The sequence below is a fragment of the Ailuropoda melanoleuca genome, chromosome 6 (assembly GCF_002007445.2).
Source record: "Ailuropoda melanoleuca isolate Jingjing chromosome 6, ASM200744v2, whole genome shotgun sequence".
NCBI classification, from domain to species: domain Eukaryota; kingdom Metazoa; phylum Chordata; class Mammalia; order Carnivora; family Ursidae; genus Ailuropoda; species Ailuropoda melanoleuca.
The window spans coordinates 128,018,729-128,034,506 of record NC_048223.1 but is presented as its reverse complement, the minus strand read 5'-3'; the positions used below and the strand labels follow the sequence as shown (position 1 = coordinate 128,034,506).

The 15,778-nt window shown below is 50.6% G+C and overlaps 1 protein-coding gene across 8 annotated transcripts in view; it reads left to right on the top strand.

Moving 5' to 3' along the window:
* Nucleotides 1–12,355, top strand: part of C6H10orf143 (chromosome 6 C10orf143 homolog) — a 36,991-nt gene extending 24,636 nt beyond the window's left edge. For 3 of the 8 annotated variants that reach the window (XR_004626317.1, XM_034663448.1, XM_034663445.1), the window contains one exon: nt 11,805–12,355. Coding sequence is in view for 7 of the 8 variants with exons in the window: in XM_034663448.1 (XP_034519339.1) it covers nt 11,805–11,834 (30 nt within the window). In the remaining variant the exon portion in view is untranslated. The other 5 variants (XM_034663444.1, XM_034663447.1, XM_034663446.1 and 2 more) reach the window with 5 other exon arrangements.
* Nucleotides 12,356–15,778: the final 3,423 nt, after the last annotated feature.

Sequence of the window (15,778 nt, the reverse complement as noted above, 5' to 3'; positions counted from 1 at the left end):
CTCCCTTGGTGCTTCCCCCCATCACCTCCCTTGGTGCTCCCCCCATCACCTCCCTTGGTGCTTTCCCCCCATCACCTCCCTTGATGCTCCCCCCGTCACCTCCCGTGGTGCTGCCCCCCGTCACCTCCCGTGGTGGTCCCCCTGTCATCTCCCTTGGTGCTTTCCCCCCATCACCTCCCTTACACCTAGTTTTCTGTGTGCTTCTAACTCAGTAGGACCTCAGCAGACTGGCGGGTCCTGCTCTGAATCCTCACGCGGTTGTCAGCTCAGTGCCTGAGCGCCTGCTGTCTTACTCCTTCTGAGCTTTTCCTCCTATTTAACATGAATCATTTCTCATGAATGCCAGGTCCTGGCTTCTCAAGTACGCAGGGACTTTTTCAGTTGACCTTCGCCTCGTTTTCCAGGTTGGCGTGTGGTCCCTTCCCCGTGTGGTCTGTGCTGGCGGCCTTTGCAGTGACGACTGCTTCGGCCTGCCATGAGGTCCCTGCCGTGGCGTGTGCTGCTCCATAGAGGTACTGACAACTGCAGGGAGACCGTCTTTGTAGTGGGACATGGTGCTCTGTCCTCCAGGGTGTCCGCCCTGCCCCTCCTGCTGCCCTGTCTGGGACTACAAGTCCAGAAGCAGCGCTGATGGCCGACGGTCGCCGTCCAGGGACCCCCTTTCCCTCACAGAAGGTTGCTCAGCTGGGCCCGGCCTCGCCAGCACGCTTCCTTCCTCGGGTCATCTCAGCCTGCCTGGCCCGGAGTCCATGGCAGCCGAGGGGCAGGTGGAGACCACGCCGTCCTTCGCAGATTCTAACCCATTAAATGAAGCCTGATGGCTTAGCAAGCTGTCCAAGCAGTTGAATGAAGCCCCGTGGTTGGAGGGGTTGCCGTATGAGGCAAAAAACTCTAGGAAGAACAGATTTCCCTTGTTTGCTGAGGCAGAGATGCTGGGTTCCCGCCACCATGCTTTCTGAGTGGTGTCTGGCCTCTGACACCACAGCTCCCCAGTGCAGGGGCCCTTCAGGGGCATCCTCAGAGTTTATTGGGTCGGCATAATGGCCCACTGCCTGTTCTTCTTCAGCTCTGTTACCCACCTGTGCTCTGCTCTGCTCTGCTCTGTATTGTGGACACTTCTTGGCTTCTGGTTTCTGACCCTGGACGTTGGAGTGTGGGGGAGGGTGGGTTGGGAGCCAGAGCATCTCTCCCTCTGTCCCCTCCCTCCATGATGCCAGCTCTGGCAGGGTTGTCCCCCATGGTCCCAGCTCCTGCAAGGTTGTCCCCCTGTGGTCCCAGCTCCTGCAGGGACAGACTCCTGGGCTCTGGGCCATGCGGCTGCCTCCCTTGGTCCTCCCCACCCGGGGGAGTTTGCGGCTGTCTGGGGGGGGATATCTGGTTGCCTTGCCCTCCCCCACGTGGCTTTTCTATTCTTCTATCATTTGTTGCTTGAAGCCACCTTAAATTCCCTGTGTGAGGTACCTGGATTCCTCTCTGACTAGACCCTTTCGGGGTTAATTACCTAATGAGTGGACAAGTCCTCCTGGGGGAAAAAAGAAAAAGATTGCTGTTTTAAACATGGGCCTCTGGGGGTCTTTGTTGCCCACCCTCAGGTCTCCGGGTCTTGTCCAGCAAGCTCAGCGTTCGGGAGTGCGGGCAGAGCCTGCCCCAGCTCGGAGTCGCCTGGGCGGTCTGGTGAGCCTGGGCACTAGACTGAAGGAGTCAGGCCCTTTCGTATTGCTCGCCCCCCGGTGTGTGTGTTCTGTTGCCCAGACTGATAGTGAATTGCCATATAAAGGCCAATGTGCACAGCATGATGTGTTGGTTTTATGCTCCCTGCCCCACCACAACACACACCAACAAGTTGATTTTGGATAGTGGACCGTCCATTAGTGTTGAGGCTGATACTCAGGGAGTAGTCTCAGGAAGCCTCTGTGCTCTTCACTTTTTGTTGAAACACACTGCCTGACCGTGGTGAGGAGGGCTGGGCGCAGAGATCGAGGGCGGGGCATCCGGGGCTTGGTCCATGCCTGCTGACTGGTGTCCCCATGCTGGCTGGCGTCCCTGTAGGGACAGCGGGGGCAGCCCAAGTGTGCTTATTCTGATTCTAAACAGATACATTGTTTTCCTCGCACTTTTTGTCTCCAAATGGGCGACCTTTAAAATATTTGTTGTATTTTGTATACCTGTCTGTCTTATTGGTGATTGCTTCCTGCCTCTGTGGCATCTGTAAACAAAGCCCTGAAGTAGGAACGGCCCTGAAGCTAGTGTGCAGGAGTCTGCCGTTGCCGGAGCCCGCGTCAAGGCAGGGGGGTGGCTGCACCGCTCAAGCTTAGTGGCCCAGGTGTTAAGCCGCGGACGAGGCGGAGATGAAAATGTAACGTTCTGACACAGATGAAGGAAGATCGATGTGCAGGGGTCTGCTCTTTGTGTCCTGTTTCAGCAATCGCTAGTTCTTGTCAGTCCTCTGTTTTTACGTCCTGAGAGGAGAAAACGCAATCAGGTGGGATCAAGGGAAATTTCATTGATTCTTCTGTGAGAATCAAATTATGCTTGTCCATTTTCCCCAGGTTTGTCAAGGATCCTAGAATTCATTGAACCCCATCCATTTACAGATAAGGAGCATTGGGTCCACTGTGGTTGGTGGGCGGGCTCCCGGCCCTCTCTGCTCCTCTTGGCCGGTCCGTGTGCTCGGCGTCAGACCGCCAGCCTCCCACTGGGGGCTGCCCCACACTGGGCCTGGCGAGCAGCTCACCCCCCGCGAGGCGCTGCATTGAGGCTGTGGGTCTTCGCGGACGTCCCACCTGGACCCAAGCGGAGCTCCCAGGAGAAGGCGCAGGCCGAGTTACTCGGACTGGAAGACCACTGGCCAAGAGAGGAGTTGGCTGTGTCAGTACAGCCGAGTGTGAATCCCAAAATAGAGGCGTTTGAATAGACTTGCTTACAAAATCTTCAGATTTAGCTTCTGGCGATAAATGCTTTCTCTAGAGTATGGGAATCAGGAAAATAGTTTTGTTTTTTCTTTTTTTTTTTAAACTATGCTATTGAGATAATTTCCAGGCTCTGAAGGAACACAGATGACTAGAAAAACGAAACGAATGCTTCGTTCTCTATAAATAGAGTGAGTGAAACTCTGAGGAGATGGTGACGTGGATTAAAAGCACTTTAAGGAGGGGCACCTGGGTGGCACAGTGGTTAAGCGTCTGCCTTCGGCTCAGGGTGTGATCCCGGTGTTATGGGATCGAGCCCCACATCAGGGTCCTCCACTATGAGCCTGCTTCTTCCTCTCCCACTCCCCCTGCTTGTGTTCCCTCTCTCGCTGGCTGTCTCTATCTCTGTCGAATAAATAAATAAAATCTTAAAAAAAAAAAAAGCACTTTAAGGAGAACATCATTTAGCCTTGCTCGGAGCCTGCTCGGCCATGTCACCCTTTGCTGTGGGTGGACGTGTCAGATACGTGGTCAGTCTGTCTTGAGTGCAGACAGGACATGGAGCGTGATGGCCGTGACGAGGTCCTCTGTTGGGTTTGGTCCTGGAATGGGCCAGGGAGCTAGGGGGCTGGAATTCTAATGCCAGAAGCAGATGTGACTTTGAGCGGTGGAGGCGTGGCGGCCAGAATCTGGACCCTTGCAGAAAGTTCTGAGCTGGGGAGACCTGGCTATACCTTAAGGGGATTAGAAATTAAAATACCAGGCCATACACAGGTATGGGCTCCAAGTTTCTTCTGTCCCAGCGGTACAAGAACCAAAAGGAAAGCATGAACATAAAAATAGATACAGACTCTTGAAGTCCTTTAAGGCCTTGGACGGTGGCAAATGCAGAGTCATCCTATGGGCACACCTGCACCGTCCACGGCACACAGGATTCAGAGCTGAGACTGCACGGAGGATGTCACGTCAGAACAATATAACCGACGTAAACAGATCTGCCTCTGCGAGGCTGCAGGTACGTCAGGAATTATGACAAACAGGACAATGCAAGCCTCCAGGTTCTGAACTGCATCCCCTGTATGAAGTACACTGTAAAGATAATTTTTTTTTAAATTTCAAAAGCAAACGATTAAGAAGAAATAGAGCCAGGGGCACCTGGGTGGTGCAGTGGGTTAAGCGACTGACTCTCGGTTTCGGCTCCAGTCATGATCTCAGGGTCGTGAGATCGAGCCCCGTGTTGGGCTCTGCACTCAACGGGGAGTCGGCTTGAGATCATCTCTCTCTCCCTCTCCCTCTGCCCTTCCCCTGCTCATGGACTCTCTCTCTTTCTCTCCTAAAAAAAAAGTAATAAGATTTAAGATAGAAGAAATAGAGCCATAATTAAGTGTGAAAAAAGAATTGGAAGGTCAAAAAAAAAAAAAACCCAAAAGATAAAACCCTTCTAAAAGTAAATGATACAATCACTGAAGTGAGACATAGTTAAAGACAGAATTAGTGAACTAGATTTATCTGGGGAAGTCATCCAAAACAGCGCAAGATGGAAAGTATGAAAGTGTGATTGGGAATCAGAGGAAAGAGTGGAAGGTCTATCAGGAAATCCAGAAGGAGCAAATTTAGAGAACAGGAGAGGAAAGGATAATGAAAAGACCTGACTTGAAAAGACGTATGGCCTTTGAAAAGATAGTGGCTAAGAATTTCCCAGAATTGAAGAAAGACACATGTAGCCAGACAATTTTGAAGGAGAAGAAAAAGGTGACAGAGATCACCTGTCAGATGTCAAGATACATTACAGAGTTGTAAGAATTCCGACAATGTGCTGTTGGCCCAGGGACAGGGAAGTCGACCAAGGCAATAAATTTGAGGGCTTTAAACTTGGGTATATGGCAGCTCAATGCATTGCAGAGATGGTATAGCAAGTCGTTTGGGAATGACAGGGTCCTCTAACTGGGCTAAGATGTGCGGCCATCTATAGGAGGAAAAATAAGATTCGATCTCTACCTCACACAAATCAATCCTGGGAGGTGCGGAGAAGGTTAAAGACCCTAAATGTGCAAAGTAAATAAATAGAGAATTACAAAAGCTAATAAAGCCACAAGGAAAAGATTGATCTATTTGATCATGTACATAAGACACATTGCATACCAAAATTCCTCATCACTGTTTAGGAAGATCCCATAATGCAGGGAAGACATTTGTGACATACCAAATGGAGTGTAGCAGATATGTGGACAAAGTCTATGAATTGGCAATTTAGAGAAGAGGAAACCAAATTAGTCAGTAAACGTAAATGGACGTTAAGCCTTGCTACTAATTAAGGGTGTCAACTTAAAGCATCAAATTAGCAGAAAAAAAAAAAGTAACAAAGCTCCGAAGTGTGGAGAAGGATATGGGACATCCTCTATCCTCTGGCCCCAGTTTGCCTCCCCCCACTTCAGTCCTACCCACATATCCCTTCCCCTGATCTAAAAGGAATTGTTTGCCAAACCCGAGCCCTTTAAAGTAAGAGACTGAGTATGAACACTGTGCCGACTCGCTCATTAGAAGCTGATGATGGAAGTGTGGGCAAGAATGTGGAGTGAAAGGATCTGCCCGCCTCGTTGGAGGCCATGCACCGTGGCTCGGTGACGCACAGAGCGATACCTGCTAAGGGTGGTGGTGGGCCGTTCCCTGTGACCCAGAGAGTCACTCCTGGGAAGGCACCCTAACAGATGCCCAAAGAAGTGTGTGCAAAATAGTGACAGTGTTGCTTGCTTAGCAAAAAGCCAGAAACAACCCACCTGTCCACTAGGACAATTGATAAGTCAGTTTGGGTGTATTAATTCAATGAAATATACACAGTAAAAATGGATGAATTAAGGAAATTACAGAAGACCATGTACAGAATGATGCCATTTAGATACAATTTTAAACGTGTAGAACATTGATATTGACTAAAAGAGTAAGAGATGTTCCTGAGAATGAGACACCTCAAGTTAGGACGATGAGTTTATTTCTCCTTAGGGCATGAGGGCTCAGGATAGGTGCGGTGTTTCGGTCCTATCTCGTATGGGCTCTCTCCCAAGCTATGCGGTGCTTCACGAGGGTGCGTTATGTTTTGTCTGTAGCTCTTTTTACTCCTGACATCATGGCGGGTGGGTCTTGGGCACGAGGTCTCTGCACATCCGTCATGGTAAAGCGGAGGGACAGTAAAGGGGAGGTTCTGTGGAGCTGCTGCGGAAATGTGACAGATTACCCAGCGTGGGGTGATGCTTTGACCACAGATCTCTTGTTGCTGAAAACAGACCCCGGAAGACCTTGGCATGACATCTCTGACACGGTCAGGGGACAGTGCCTGTGTGAACATGGGGGCCGGCCGTGCTAGGCAGCCAGATGTAAGTGGACCCGTGCAGTGGGAGCCCTCCTGCCCCGCACACAGGAAGTGCGGCCACCAAAATTGACTCCAGAAGAAAACGTAAACAGACCAGTAGTAGTGTGATGAGTTGGGAAAGTTTTCCAGAAGCTACCATCACAGATGGCTTTATAGGTTAAAAAAATCCTACATGAAGGAACACACGGATGAGTTAACATTAGAAAAACTACTGCATTGATCAAAGGAGAAAGAAAACAAACGATCACCTAAATCGATGCAGAAACAGCATCCAGTTATTCCACATCCCACTCATGATGAAAATTCAGCAAACCAGAAATAGACGTGCTTATCCTGGGGAGGTTTGGGGTTTGTCCTACTTCGTGGAAGCATTTCCGTCGATGAAGAGGGAGGCACAAGTTCGCTTGCTGTCTCCTCTTCTGTTTAGCGCACTGAGTGTGCTCGTGGGCTGGGGTGCCTGACCTTCCAGGGAGGGATAATGCTTTGACCTTTGGTGCGTTAAGACAAGAAAAAGGAAGCAATGGTGTAAGAATTGGAAAGAAAAAAATAAACTGTTACTTCCAGATGATACAATTATCTACGCAGAATATCCAAGAAAAGCTACAGATAAAGTGCTAGAACTAATATTCATCATGCTTGTAGGCTATAAGATGAACATTCCACATAGGATGGATGAGTGGGTAAAGAAACTGGGTATGTATACACAGTGGAATGTTATTCAGCCATAAAAAAAGAATGAAATCCTGCCATTTGCAACAACACGGATGACCCTCCCCGGCATTCTGCTGAGTGAGATAAGTCAGAAAAAGGCTCATACCCTGTGATCCCACTTACATTTGGGATCTTTTATTTAGAAAAAGAAGAAGCTCAGATACTGAGAGCAGATTGGTGGATGCCTAAGGTAGGAAATAGGGGTTTGGAGAAATGGGTGAAAGGGGTCAAAGGTGTAAAATGAAAAAATTAAAGCAAAAATTTAAAAAGGCAGTAGCAGCCCCGGGTAAGTGGGTTCTTTAAAGCCCTCAGGCTCCTCACAGGAGAGCCCGCTTGAGACATGAGCATCCCCTCCGAGTGCCAGATGCCCCTCCGCTAGGGCCCGGATCCAGGAGTTCGAGCTCAGTTTTATGTAAAAACAACCTGGTAACTGGATTTTGGAGAGTCTGCCCTTAGTGCCTGCTTCTGAAGTCCACGAAAGCTGTGCATGCAGTTTGGTTTTGGGTTTTTAACTCAGGGCTTTTCCTAGAATGCACAGTTCTCCATATTCCCTATTTTTAAAACGACCTGTTTGTCTCCAGCTCAACAGTATTCCTGTGTGAGACTCCAATCCTCACGCATCTGGGATGTGAGTGTTGTGAGTCGTCCCGCTCGAGACTCGGATCCCTCGTGCATCTGGGATGTGAGTGTTGTTAAGACATCCCGCTCGAGACTCGGATCCTCGTGCATCTGGGATGTGAGTGTTTTGAGTCGTCCCGCTCGAGACTCGGATCCTCGTGCATCTGGGATGTGAGTGTTGTTAAGACATCCCGCTCGAGACTCGGATCCTCGTGCATCTGGGATGTGAGTGTTTTGAGTCGTCCCGCTCGAGACTCGGATCCTCGTGCATCTGGGATGTGAGTGTTGTTAAGACATCCCGCTCGAGACTCGGATCCTCGTGCATCTGGGATGTGAGTGTTTTGAGTCGTCCCGCTCGAGACTCGGATCCTCGTGCATCTGGGATGTGAGTGTTGTGAGTCGTCCTGCTCTAGACTCGGATCCTCGTGCATCTGGGATGTGAGTGTTGTGAGTCGTCCCATTCGGGCAGGTGGAGCTATGCTCCACACGAACCTTAGCCTGGATTCAGCCCTAGGTCTTCGTCCCCAGCGCAAGCACCCGACTTGGCCTCAGCAGCCTCGTGAGGCTAGGTTACGGGATGCCACCTGGCCGGCTCCACCCCCGTGACGTCCTACCTGCTTATCCTTCCCCCCTGCCCTAAATGGAGTGTTTCTCCAACTTGGTCCCTTCGAAGATAGTGGGAAACAGATTATAACGTTTGCTCGTTGTTCTGAGTTGCTTTCTAGAAACTGTTACTGAGTACTGCTAAGTATTGAGCTTTGTTCCTCGTGTCCACTCCCACCCCCTAGACGGGTCCTACATGGATGAGGCTAGGGCAAGTTCCGGGGCCCTCACGCTATGGGAGAATCTGGAAGGGAGGCAAAATCAGGTTTCTTTGACTTGATGTGGTCTGTGCTCTCCTCAACTACTACAGAGGCTTGCTCACATAACAAGGTGGAAGGCCAGGTTCAAATATAGAATTCCTGAATTTCTCAGAGTTGCATGCTGGGTCCTGGTGGGATGAGGGAAAGCTGGCTCCTGGGCACACCCCTCCTTGCTTCTGAGCCCAGGCTCTGTCCTACATGACATGGGTCCTTGAGCACGCTCCGAGGACATGTCCAGGCTCTTCCTCATCCCCACTCCCACCTCACATAGCCCTCTCCAACAAACAGCGACCCCCTGGAGTAGGGCAGTAGTGGAGAATGTACCTGGAGAAAAGGCTGGCCCCAGGAACTAGGCTCTGGAAGGGGAACAGGGCTTTTGGGTGGGAACATCCCATTGGCCCTGCGGATTCTATACCCCATGGAGAGGTACAGCTGAAATGGGCCAGAGGGGGACCCTCTGCAGCATGAGGCCCAAGGTGCACTGGTAGGGTAGCTCGGACGGAGGGAGAGACAGATGAACTCTTCCTCAGTGTTGATAATTAGGAAACAAGTCGCAGTCACGTTATTCTGGACGTGAGGAGCAGGAGTTTTCGGATGACTAGAAAAACAGGACAAAAGCTTCTCAAAGAGTAAAATCTGTTCCACCCCCAGGAGAGGGTGAACTTCATTAAAAGGCAAGTTAGCACTTGCAGAAAAATGTGAAGGTATGGCTTTGAGTTCCTAACCAGTGTCCTTTCAGTTCCGCCTGCAGGATTCCCATCGGTATTTGTCACAGGCTAGGTCCGCTAGCCACAGCCTGGCCTGTGTATTTGGGGCTGTTTCCGGAGCACCTTGTTTCTGGGGGCTAGTTTGGTTGGATCTAGAACTTTCCATGGACCGTCGTTCAGCACTTTGCATGCATCCTCTCACTGCCTCCTGATTCTGATGGGAAGTCTGCTGTTAATCTTCGGAGGATCCTTGTATGTGACATGACGCTTCTCTCTCTCTGCCTCTGAGAGGATTTGTGCTTTCACACTTACTCTGCTGTGTCCAGGTGTGGACACCTTTGGGCCTGAGGCCCTTTTGATCCCAATATTAGAGATGAATTAAAGCTGTTTTCAAACACGTCTTTCTTTGGTGGAAAACTGTTGGAAGTGTCTTTTATCAAAAGTGATGTGTTCTCACTGTTCCTTACAAGATGACTTTTCAAGCCTGACCAGGCAACAGGGCCTTGTCAGTGAGCATGAGCCTGTGGGCATAACTAATCTCTTGGCTGCTGTCGAGTTGGAGACGTGGTCAGTGCCCAGACCGCACCGTCACACGTGCCTCTGGGGGCTGGCGTGCACCACAGGGCACTGCAGGGCCCAAGGACTGCACACCCCACCTCTCGGTCGGGGGTAGACAGGCTCCTCTGGGTGTCACTGTGGCTCTGCGCTGTGAGAGGGACATTGACAAAATGGAAGGTGTCGAGAGGAGTTAATAGGACAGTGTGGGAACCTGACAGAACACTGGGTGACAGGCTTTAAGGAGCACTTTCTGCAGGTTCTTTTGTGCTTAAGATCCTGGATCTTGGTTTTCATATTGACATGGCTCTGTCTGTGTCATTGTTTCAAGTCTGGCCATTCTGCCTCCACATGTCTTCACATAACCCCATTGCACGGGGAGGCGGGGGGTGGGGGCTAGATGGAGACCTCTCAGTGAACACCTTCTTAAAAAGAAAACTTGGTTTTTGAGCCACATGCTGGTGGTGCTGTTAGAAACAGTGATGATGATTATGATAAAGTTAATTAAAGAGCATTGCCCAATCTCCTCCCCACCAGCCAGTCTCACTGTCCCTCCTCTGAGCGAGGTCTCGTCCTGTCTGTAGTCTGGCTTCCTGAGCCTGTCCACTGCATTCCCTCTCCCCCAGCACCTCAGAGGGAGCTTCCCAAGCTGTCTGACCTCATCTCTGCAACTTCCCGTGCCTGGAGCAGTGCTCCCTCACCCAGGCTCCTGCTGCCGAGGGTCTCACGACAAAGACATTTGGGAAGTGCTATATCCTTTCCCCACCTTTTGGAAATTTGATGCATAGTAGTTGATTAAAGAACTCAAGAATCGCAGTAAAGACACTCGTTTAATTTTGTTCAATCCATTGTTTGCAAAATGTCCTTTTGTAAAGGGATGCCTGTTACACATGCATTTCTGAGACTGTTTTGGGAAACACAGGCCTGTTGAATAAATTCGGCACCTGTATTTACAATCTGGGCGCAGCCTGACCGTCCAAATAGATCTCCTGTCCCTGCCCGTGTGTGCCGTGGACCCTGGCTTCCGTCATCACAGATGGCTTCTCTGGTTCCGGAACATTCTGACCGGCTGTTCTCATTGCCTGGGAGGCTCTCTCCTACCTTGTAAGATTCTGTTATGTCTTGGTCCACTCAGGATACCTCTTCAATGTGAAGCCTTCCAGACCGTCCTCAGGTAGAATCAGCGCCCTCCAGAGCATCCCATTCCAATCCACCTGAATGATCCGTCTCTGTGACACAGGTGCTCACAGGCCTGGGTGCCACCTCCCTGACTGCCCGTCTCAGGTCTCTCAAGCTGGGTCCCCATGGCTCTGGACAGCACCGCCTTCTAGGAAATGGACACCATCATGGACCAGACCACTTTGTCCCTTCTGCAGCCTGGCCTGACCCACGCTTCCTGGCCTGTGCTAGCCCAGGGAGCCAGCTGGCCTCATGATGTGGTCTTGGAGAGCAGGGCTCCCCTGCTGGCTCCTGCCATTGGGCCACGGATCCACACTGCTCTCTGCTGGGATCGTGGCCAAGTGGGACAAAGGTTCCTAGATGCTGGACAAGACCTCTCATTTCACAGTGGCTCAGCGTCTGGCCACCTGTCTGCCCCTAGCCACCTGGTCCTCCCAGTTCCTTCTGCGGGTGAAGGTGGGGAGGCGTGAGGTGAGGTGGACAGAGGCCCTGGACTGTTATGAAGCCGCGTCACTTCCAGAGCCTGGTCCCCTGAGAGGAGCTGCTATAGCGCCTTTGTGCTGGATCCCTCGTCAATATTTAGACAGCATCATTTTAAAAAATTCTGTTTTATGAATATATAAATTATATTTTCACTCTTGTTTTTCCCTCATAGCACTGTAGGGGAGAAGAAAAATAATGTTTATTGAGAACATTCTATGTAACAGGCACTGTAGGAAGTGCTTTAAGTATCTTTTTTATTATATGTTATGTATAGTCTGTAAATGTGTATTTACCTCAGAAATAAAACATTCTTTACAAGTGGTGGCCCTGTCATTTTAAATGCGGTGCTGCGTGTGGGTGAAGGACAGCCGCGGTAAATCCATTCCCACGATGTATTTTTGTATCATTGTAGGGGCATCTTAATCACACTGAGAGCCAGTAAGAGGTGCCAGCTGGAAGGTTCCGTCCATGTGCCAACGAGTGTCGCCCTCAGGATGGACCTGGGCGCCCACCTGTTCAAATCACAGCCATGTCCCCTGGTTCAGGAGATCCCACCGCCTGCCACGTGAGAGCCAGGAGGACCCTATCACCTCAGAGGAGCCTTCAAACCGTTGTCCCCTGCACACCTTTCAGATGTATCTTTCTTGACAAGGAAATCATTTGAATCATTTAAAAGTTTAAAAAAAAGTCCATATCAGATTTCCTGTGAGGTTTGAGAACGTGCGTCTTCTGGAACCGTATCCGGATGTAGCCCTGCTTTCCTAATTTCCAGGTGTTTTGTGGACTGATCAGAGCTGCTTATGTATTCTTTTTTAATTAAAAGACTTATTTTTATATTTAAGATGCTCTATTATCTTAAACTGAGTTTTACTAAATGCTGGTATCCAATCTGTTCTGTGTAATTCCCTAAATGAAGTTATCAGGCACAGGGCCTCTTTTATATTAAAATGGAAATGTCTCATTTCTCTTGGGTTTTCTGTGCATCGTCTGACTGTGGAGACTGGCGTCGTTTTCCCTGGGTCTGAGGGCTTCCTGAGATGTCCTAGTACTTGACAGACAAGGTCCTCACGAAGCCTCTGGGTTATAGGACTGCTCCCAGGTTCTGAGTTATAGGACAGAGCCCCCGCGCTCCCTGTGTTGTCCTTGTGTCATCCCAAGGGCCGTGTTCTCTGCCAGTGGCTGCCCCTCAGCACCAACAGTCTGAAGAGCCAGTCCAGCCACGGCCACAGTGTGTGGTCGTGGAGGGATTTCATGTGGCACAGAAGGGCAGAAGAAGCAGCCCGCACAATACCAGCTGGGGTGGGGATTACCCAGAATCGCAGGGCACACGGCTGTGCTGCAGGAGACAGGAGACTTTTCTGCCCCCGGCATCGTGGGAGGTCACCAGGCATCCAGCCCCGCGTCAGGTCACGGACTGCCTGAGACGAGACGGCAGTCGTCCTGGAATAGCCAAGGCCCAGAGCGGCAAGGCTGAGATTCGTGACCTTGAATATGTGCTGTTAAAGAGCTTTCATGGGCTCCTGTCTTCAAAAGGAGACACGTCTTCGTTCTTAGAGAAACAGTGGGCATTCGGGAGTTCTTAAGTTCACAATATTTCTTTCTGGGTGTGAGCTCGTCCCTTTCCCTAGACTCACGGGGAGAGGAGGTGGCCACACACGGACTGGGTTATCGTGGTGAGGGAAGTAACACACTTTGCCCCGGCTACTTAGTGAATCGAAAGATTGTTCTGCAGAGAATAAGCCCCATGCATCTTCCTGCCTGCTGGAAAGCACCCCGTGTAGAGCCGGGCAGACGGGGTGTGGGCTCACGTCCCCCACGGCATCTGCTGCATCAGCCAGTCATGAGCATTTTGGAGCCTTGCCCCCCCGCCCCCTCTGAAAGGGGGTGACGGCCCACAGAGCTTGCAGGGAGCGTGAGACAGACGTGCACCGATGGCCTTGGTGACCGCTTGGGGGCCGCCCCTGAGCCCCATTGTGAAGCCCCTCAAACCCCAAAGCAGGCACTCCTCCGGAAAGCAAAAGAACACGAAAGGTTAGAGCAGCAGTGACAATGACAAAGGTGGGGGTGACACAGAACCTGGCAGTTTTATCATGAATTCCTCCGGTTCTCAGATGGGGAGGGAACGCTCACCGTGAAGGAGCGTGTCGGCGGGGTGCTTGCAAGAGTGGCCTCCATGTCGCCTCAGCCTCTGGTCCGCCCAGGCCGGGTCGCAGGCTAGACCGCCGTGGGGCCCCCCCGTCCGGGGCCCATCCCAGCCCGGCCACCCCTGCCCGGCCACCGCAGACACCTGGCCTTCGGCCTGCCCTCGACTCTACCCCCAGTCCGCCTCCTTCAGGCCCTGCACTTGGAGCCTGTGAGGGACAGCAACGTGCAGGTGAGACTTTTTGTTGGATTGGCTGTGTTATGATTGTTACAAGTGACGCTTGTCCGTTGAAGAACGTGGGATGCGGAGCCGGGGACGCAGACGCCACGGGCGCGGATGGCAGCTCTGGGCCCGCGTGGACGCCATGGTGTGGCAGTGCTCGCTGCAGGGAAATGTCGCCTGGAGAGGTAGTGGGGACTCCATCCTGGAGCGCCGCCCATCGTTTTCACGGCTCTGACACCAGGTCTGCCCGTTTTGCCAGAAAAAGTTGTTTATAAAGTCTGTAGGTAAGTGTGGGGATGTCTTTTCCATCTTTGGAAGTGAAGGCCAGGCCAGGAGGCCCAGCGCGGCAGGCTCGAGGCCCGCATGTCGTGTGGGGAGTCCCTGGAGGACTGTCCCTGCCAGCCACACGCCTCCCAACGCTCCCGGCCACGTGAGTCTGTCGGCAGCACGGGAACCAGAGCACATGGGCTAACAGGCAAAGCCTGCACACACTCCACCCGTGAGGCCCACGGAATGCTCTCATCCCTTTAAAGAGCTTCACCTGTGTTTTCCTTTTTTTTTTTAAGATTTTATTTATTTGAGAGAGAGAGAGAAAACGCGCGCACACTAGTGGGGGAGGGGCCGAGGGAGAGGGAGAAGCAGGTTCCCCGCTGAGCAGGGAGCCAGAAGTGGGGCTCGATCCCAGGACCCTGGGACCATGACCTGAGCCAAAGGCAGATGCTTAACTGACTGAGCCCCCCAGGTGCCCACATCTGTGTTTTCTTGTCAAAAGAGGAGGCAGAGACCTGCCCTTGCCCCCTGAGGAAGCCAGCTACCATTTGTGTCTGTGTAGTGCCATTAGATAAATTTTCAGTTTGTCCTTTAACCCACAATCCGCCATTGTTTGTATGGTGCAGGGACAAAAACATCAGGACGTCCCTCTTATCATTTCACAAAATAAGTTTATGGTGGCTTCGAAACCAACAAATTCTAAAACTCATTTCAGAAAACCCAAAAGCATGGTGAGTGGTTAAGGAAGAGATATTAACATCATTCAAAATGTTTTGCCTCCTTTTAAAATACAGTTTATTTACAGATTTCTTTCTGAAACATTTGAAATTATGCCTCAAATCCATACTTAGTACAGAAAAAAATTTAAAACTATATCTCAATGAAAATGAAATACACATATGAAGGTCCCCAGAACCCCGTCTTCCCAGTCCCGCCACTGATGGTAGCATGTGTGTCCCTGTAAATCTTTCTCCATAAACATACACGCCCACAGGTGTGTACTTCTGCTGTTCGCACCATGCACGTGTTTTCGTGTCCATGAATGTGGACGGAGTCCTCTCCTTAAATGGCTGCACATCATCCCCTTGAACAGAGGTGCCCCAGTGCCTTTGTACAGACCCTCTGGGACATATGTGTGGGTTCTTCTCATTCCTTCATGCGTTTACTGTTCATTTATCTACTTGTTATTACAAAAATTGCTGGACCATTCTTACACATTTTTATGAAGTTTCCCAATTATTTTCATAAGAGAACCTTCTATAAGTTGGATTGGTGGGACAGGGTACATCCTGGTTTTCTGCCCTCTGGAAAGTTGGTCCCAAGAGCCCACATCCCCTCTCTTTCACCAACACTAGGTAGAGCCTAGTCTGTTCTTTCTTTAAACTTGGAACATTATGAATACGCTCAAAAGTTGGCAGAAGAAACAGTACAAGGGACTCCTTCAACCGTCATTCATCTCCAGCAGTACCGAGCCCATGGCCAGCTCTGGCCGCCCACCCGTCAGAGCACTAGAAGCAGGTCCCATGCATAATGTCTGTTCACCCGTAATTATTTCCGTGCAGCCCTCCTAGAGACATTTAAAAAGCCATAACCATGATATGATTGTTACTCCTCAAACAACATTTACAGCAATTCCTTCTATGATGAAATCTTTAGTCTCCGGTTAAATTTCTGCAATGATTGTTTTGTTTTTGTTTTTTATGACTTGTCTGAATTGGGATCAATATAAGGTCTATATACCTGACTGGTGG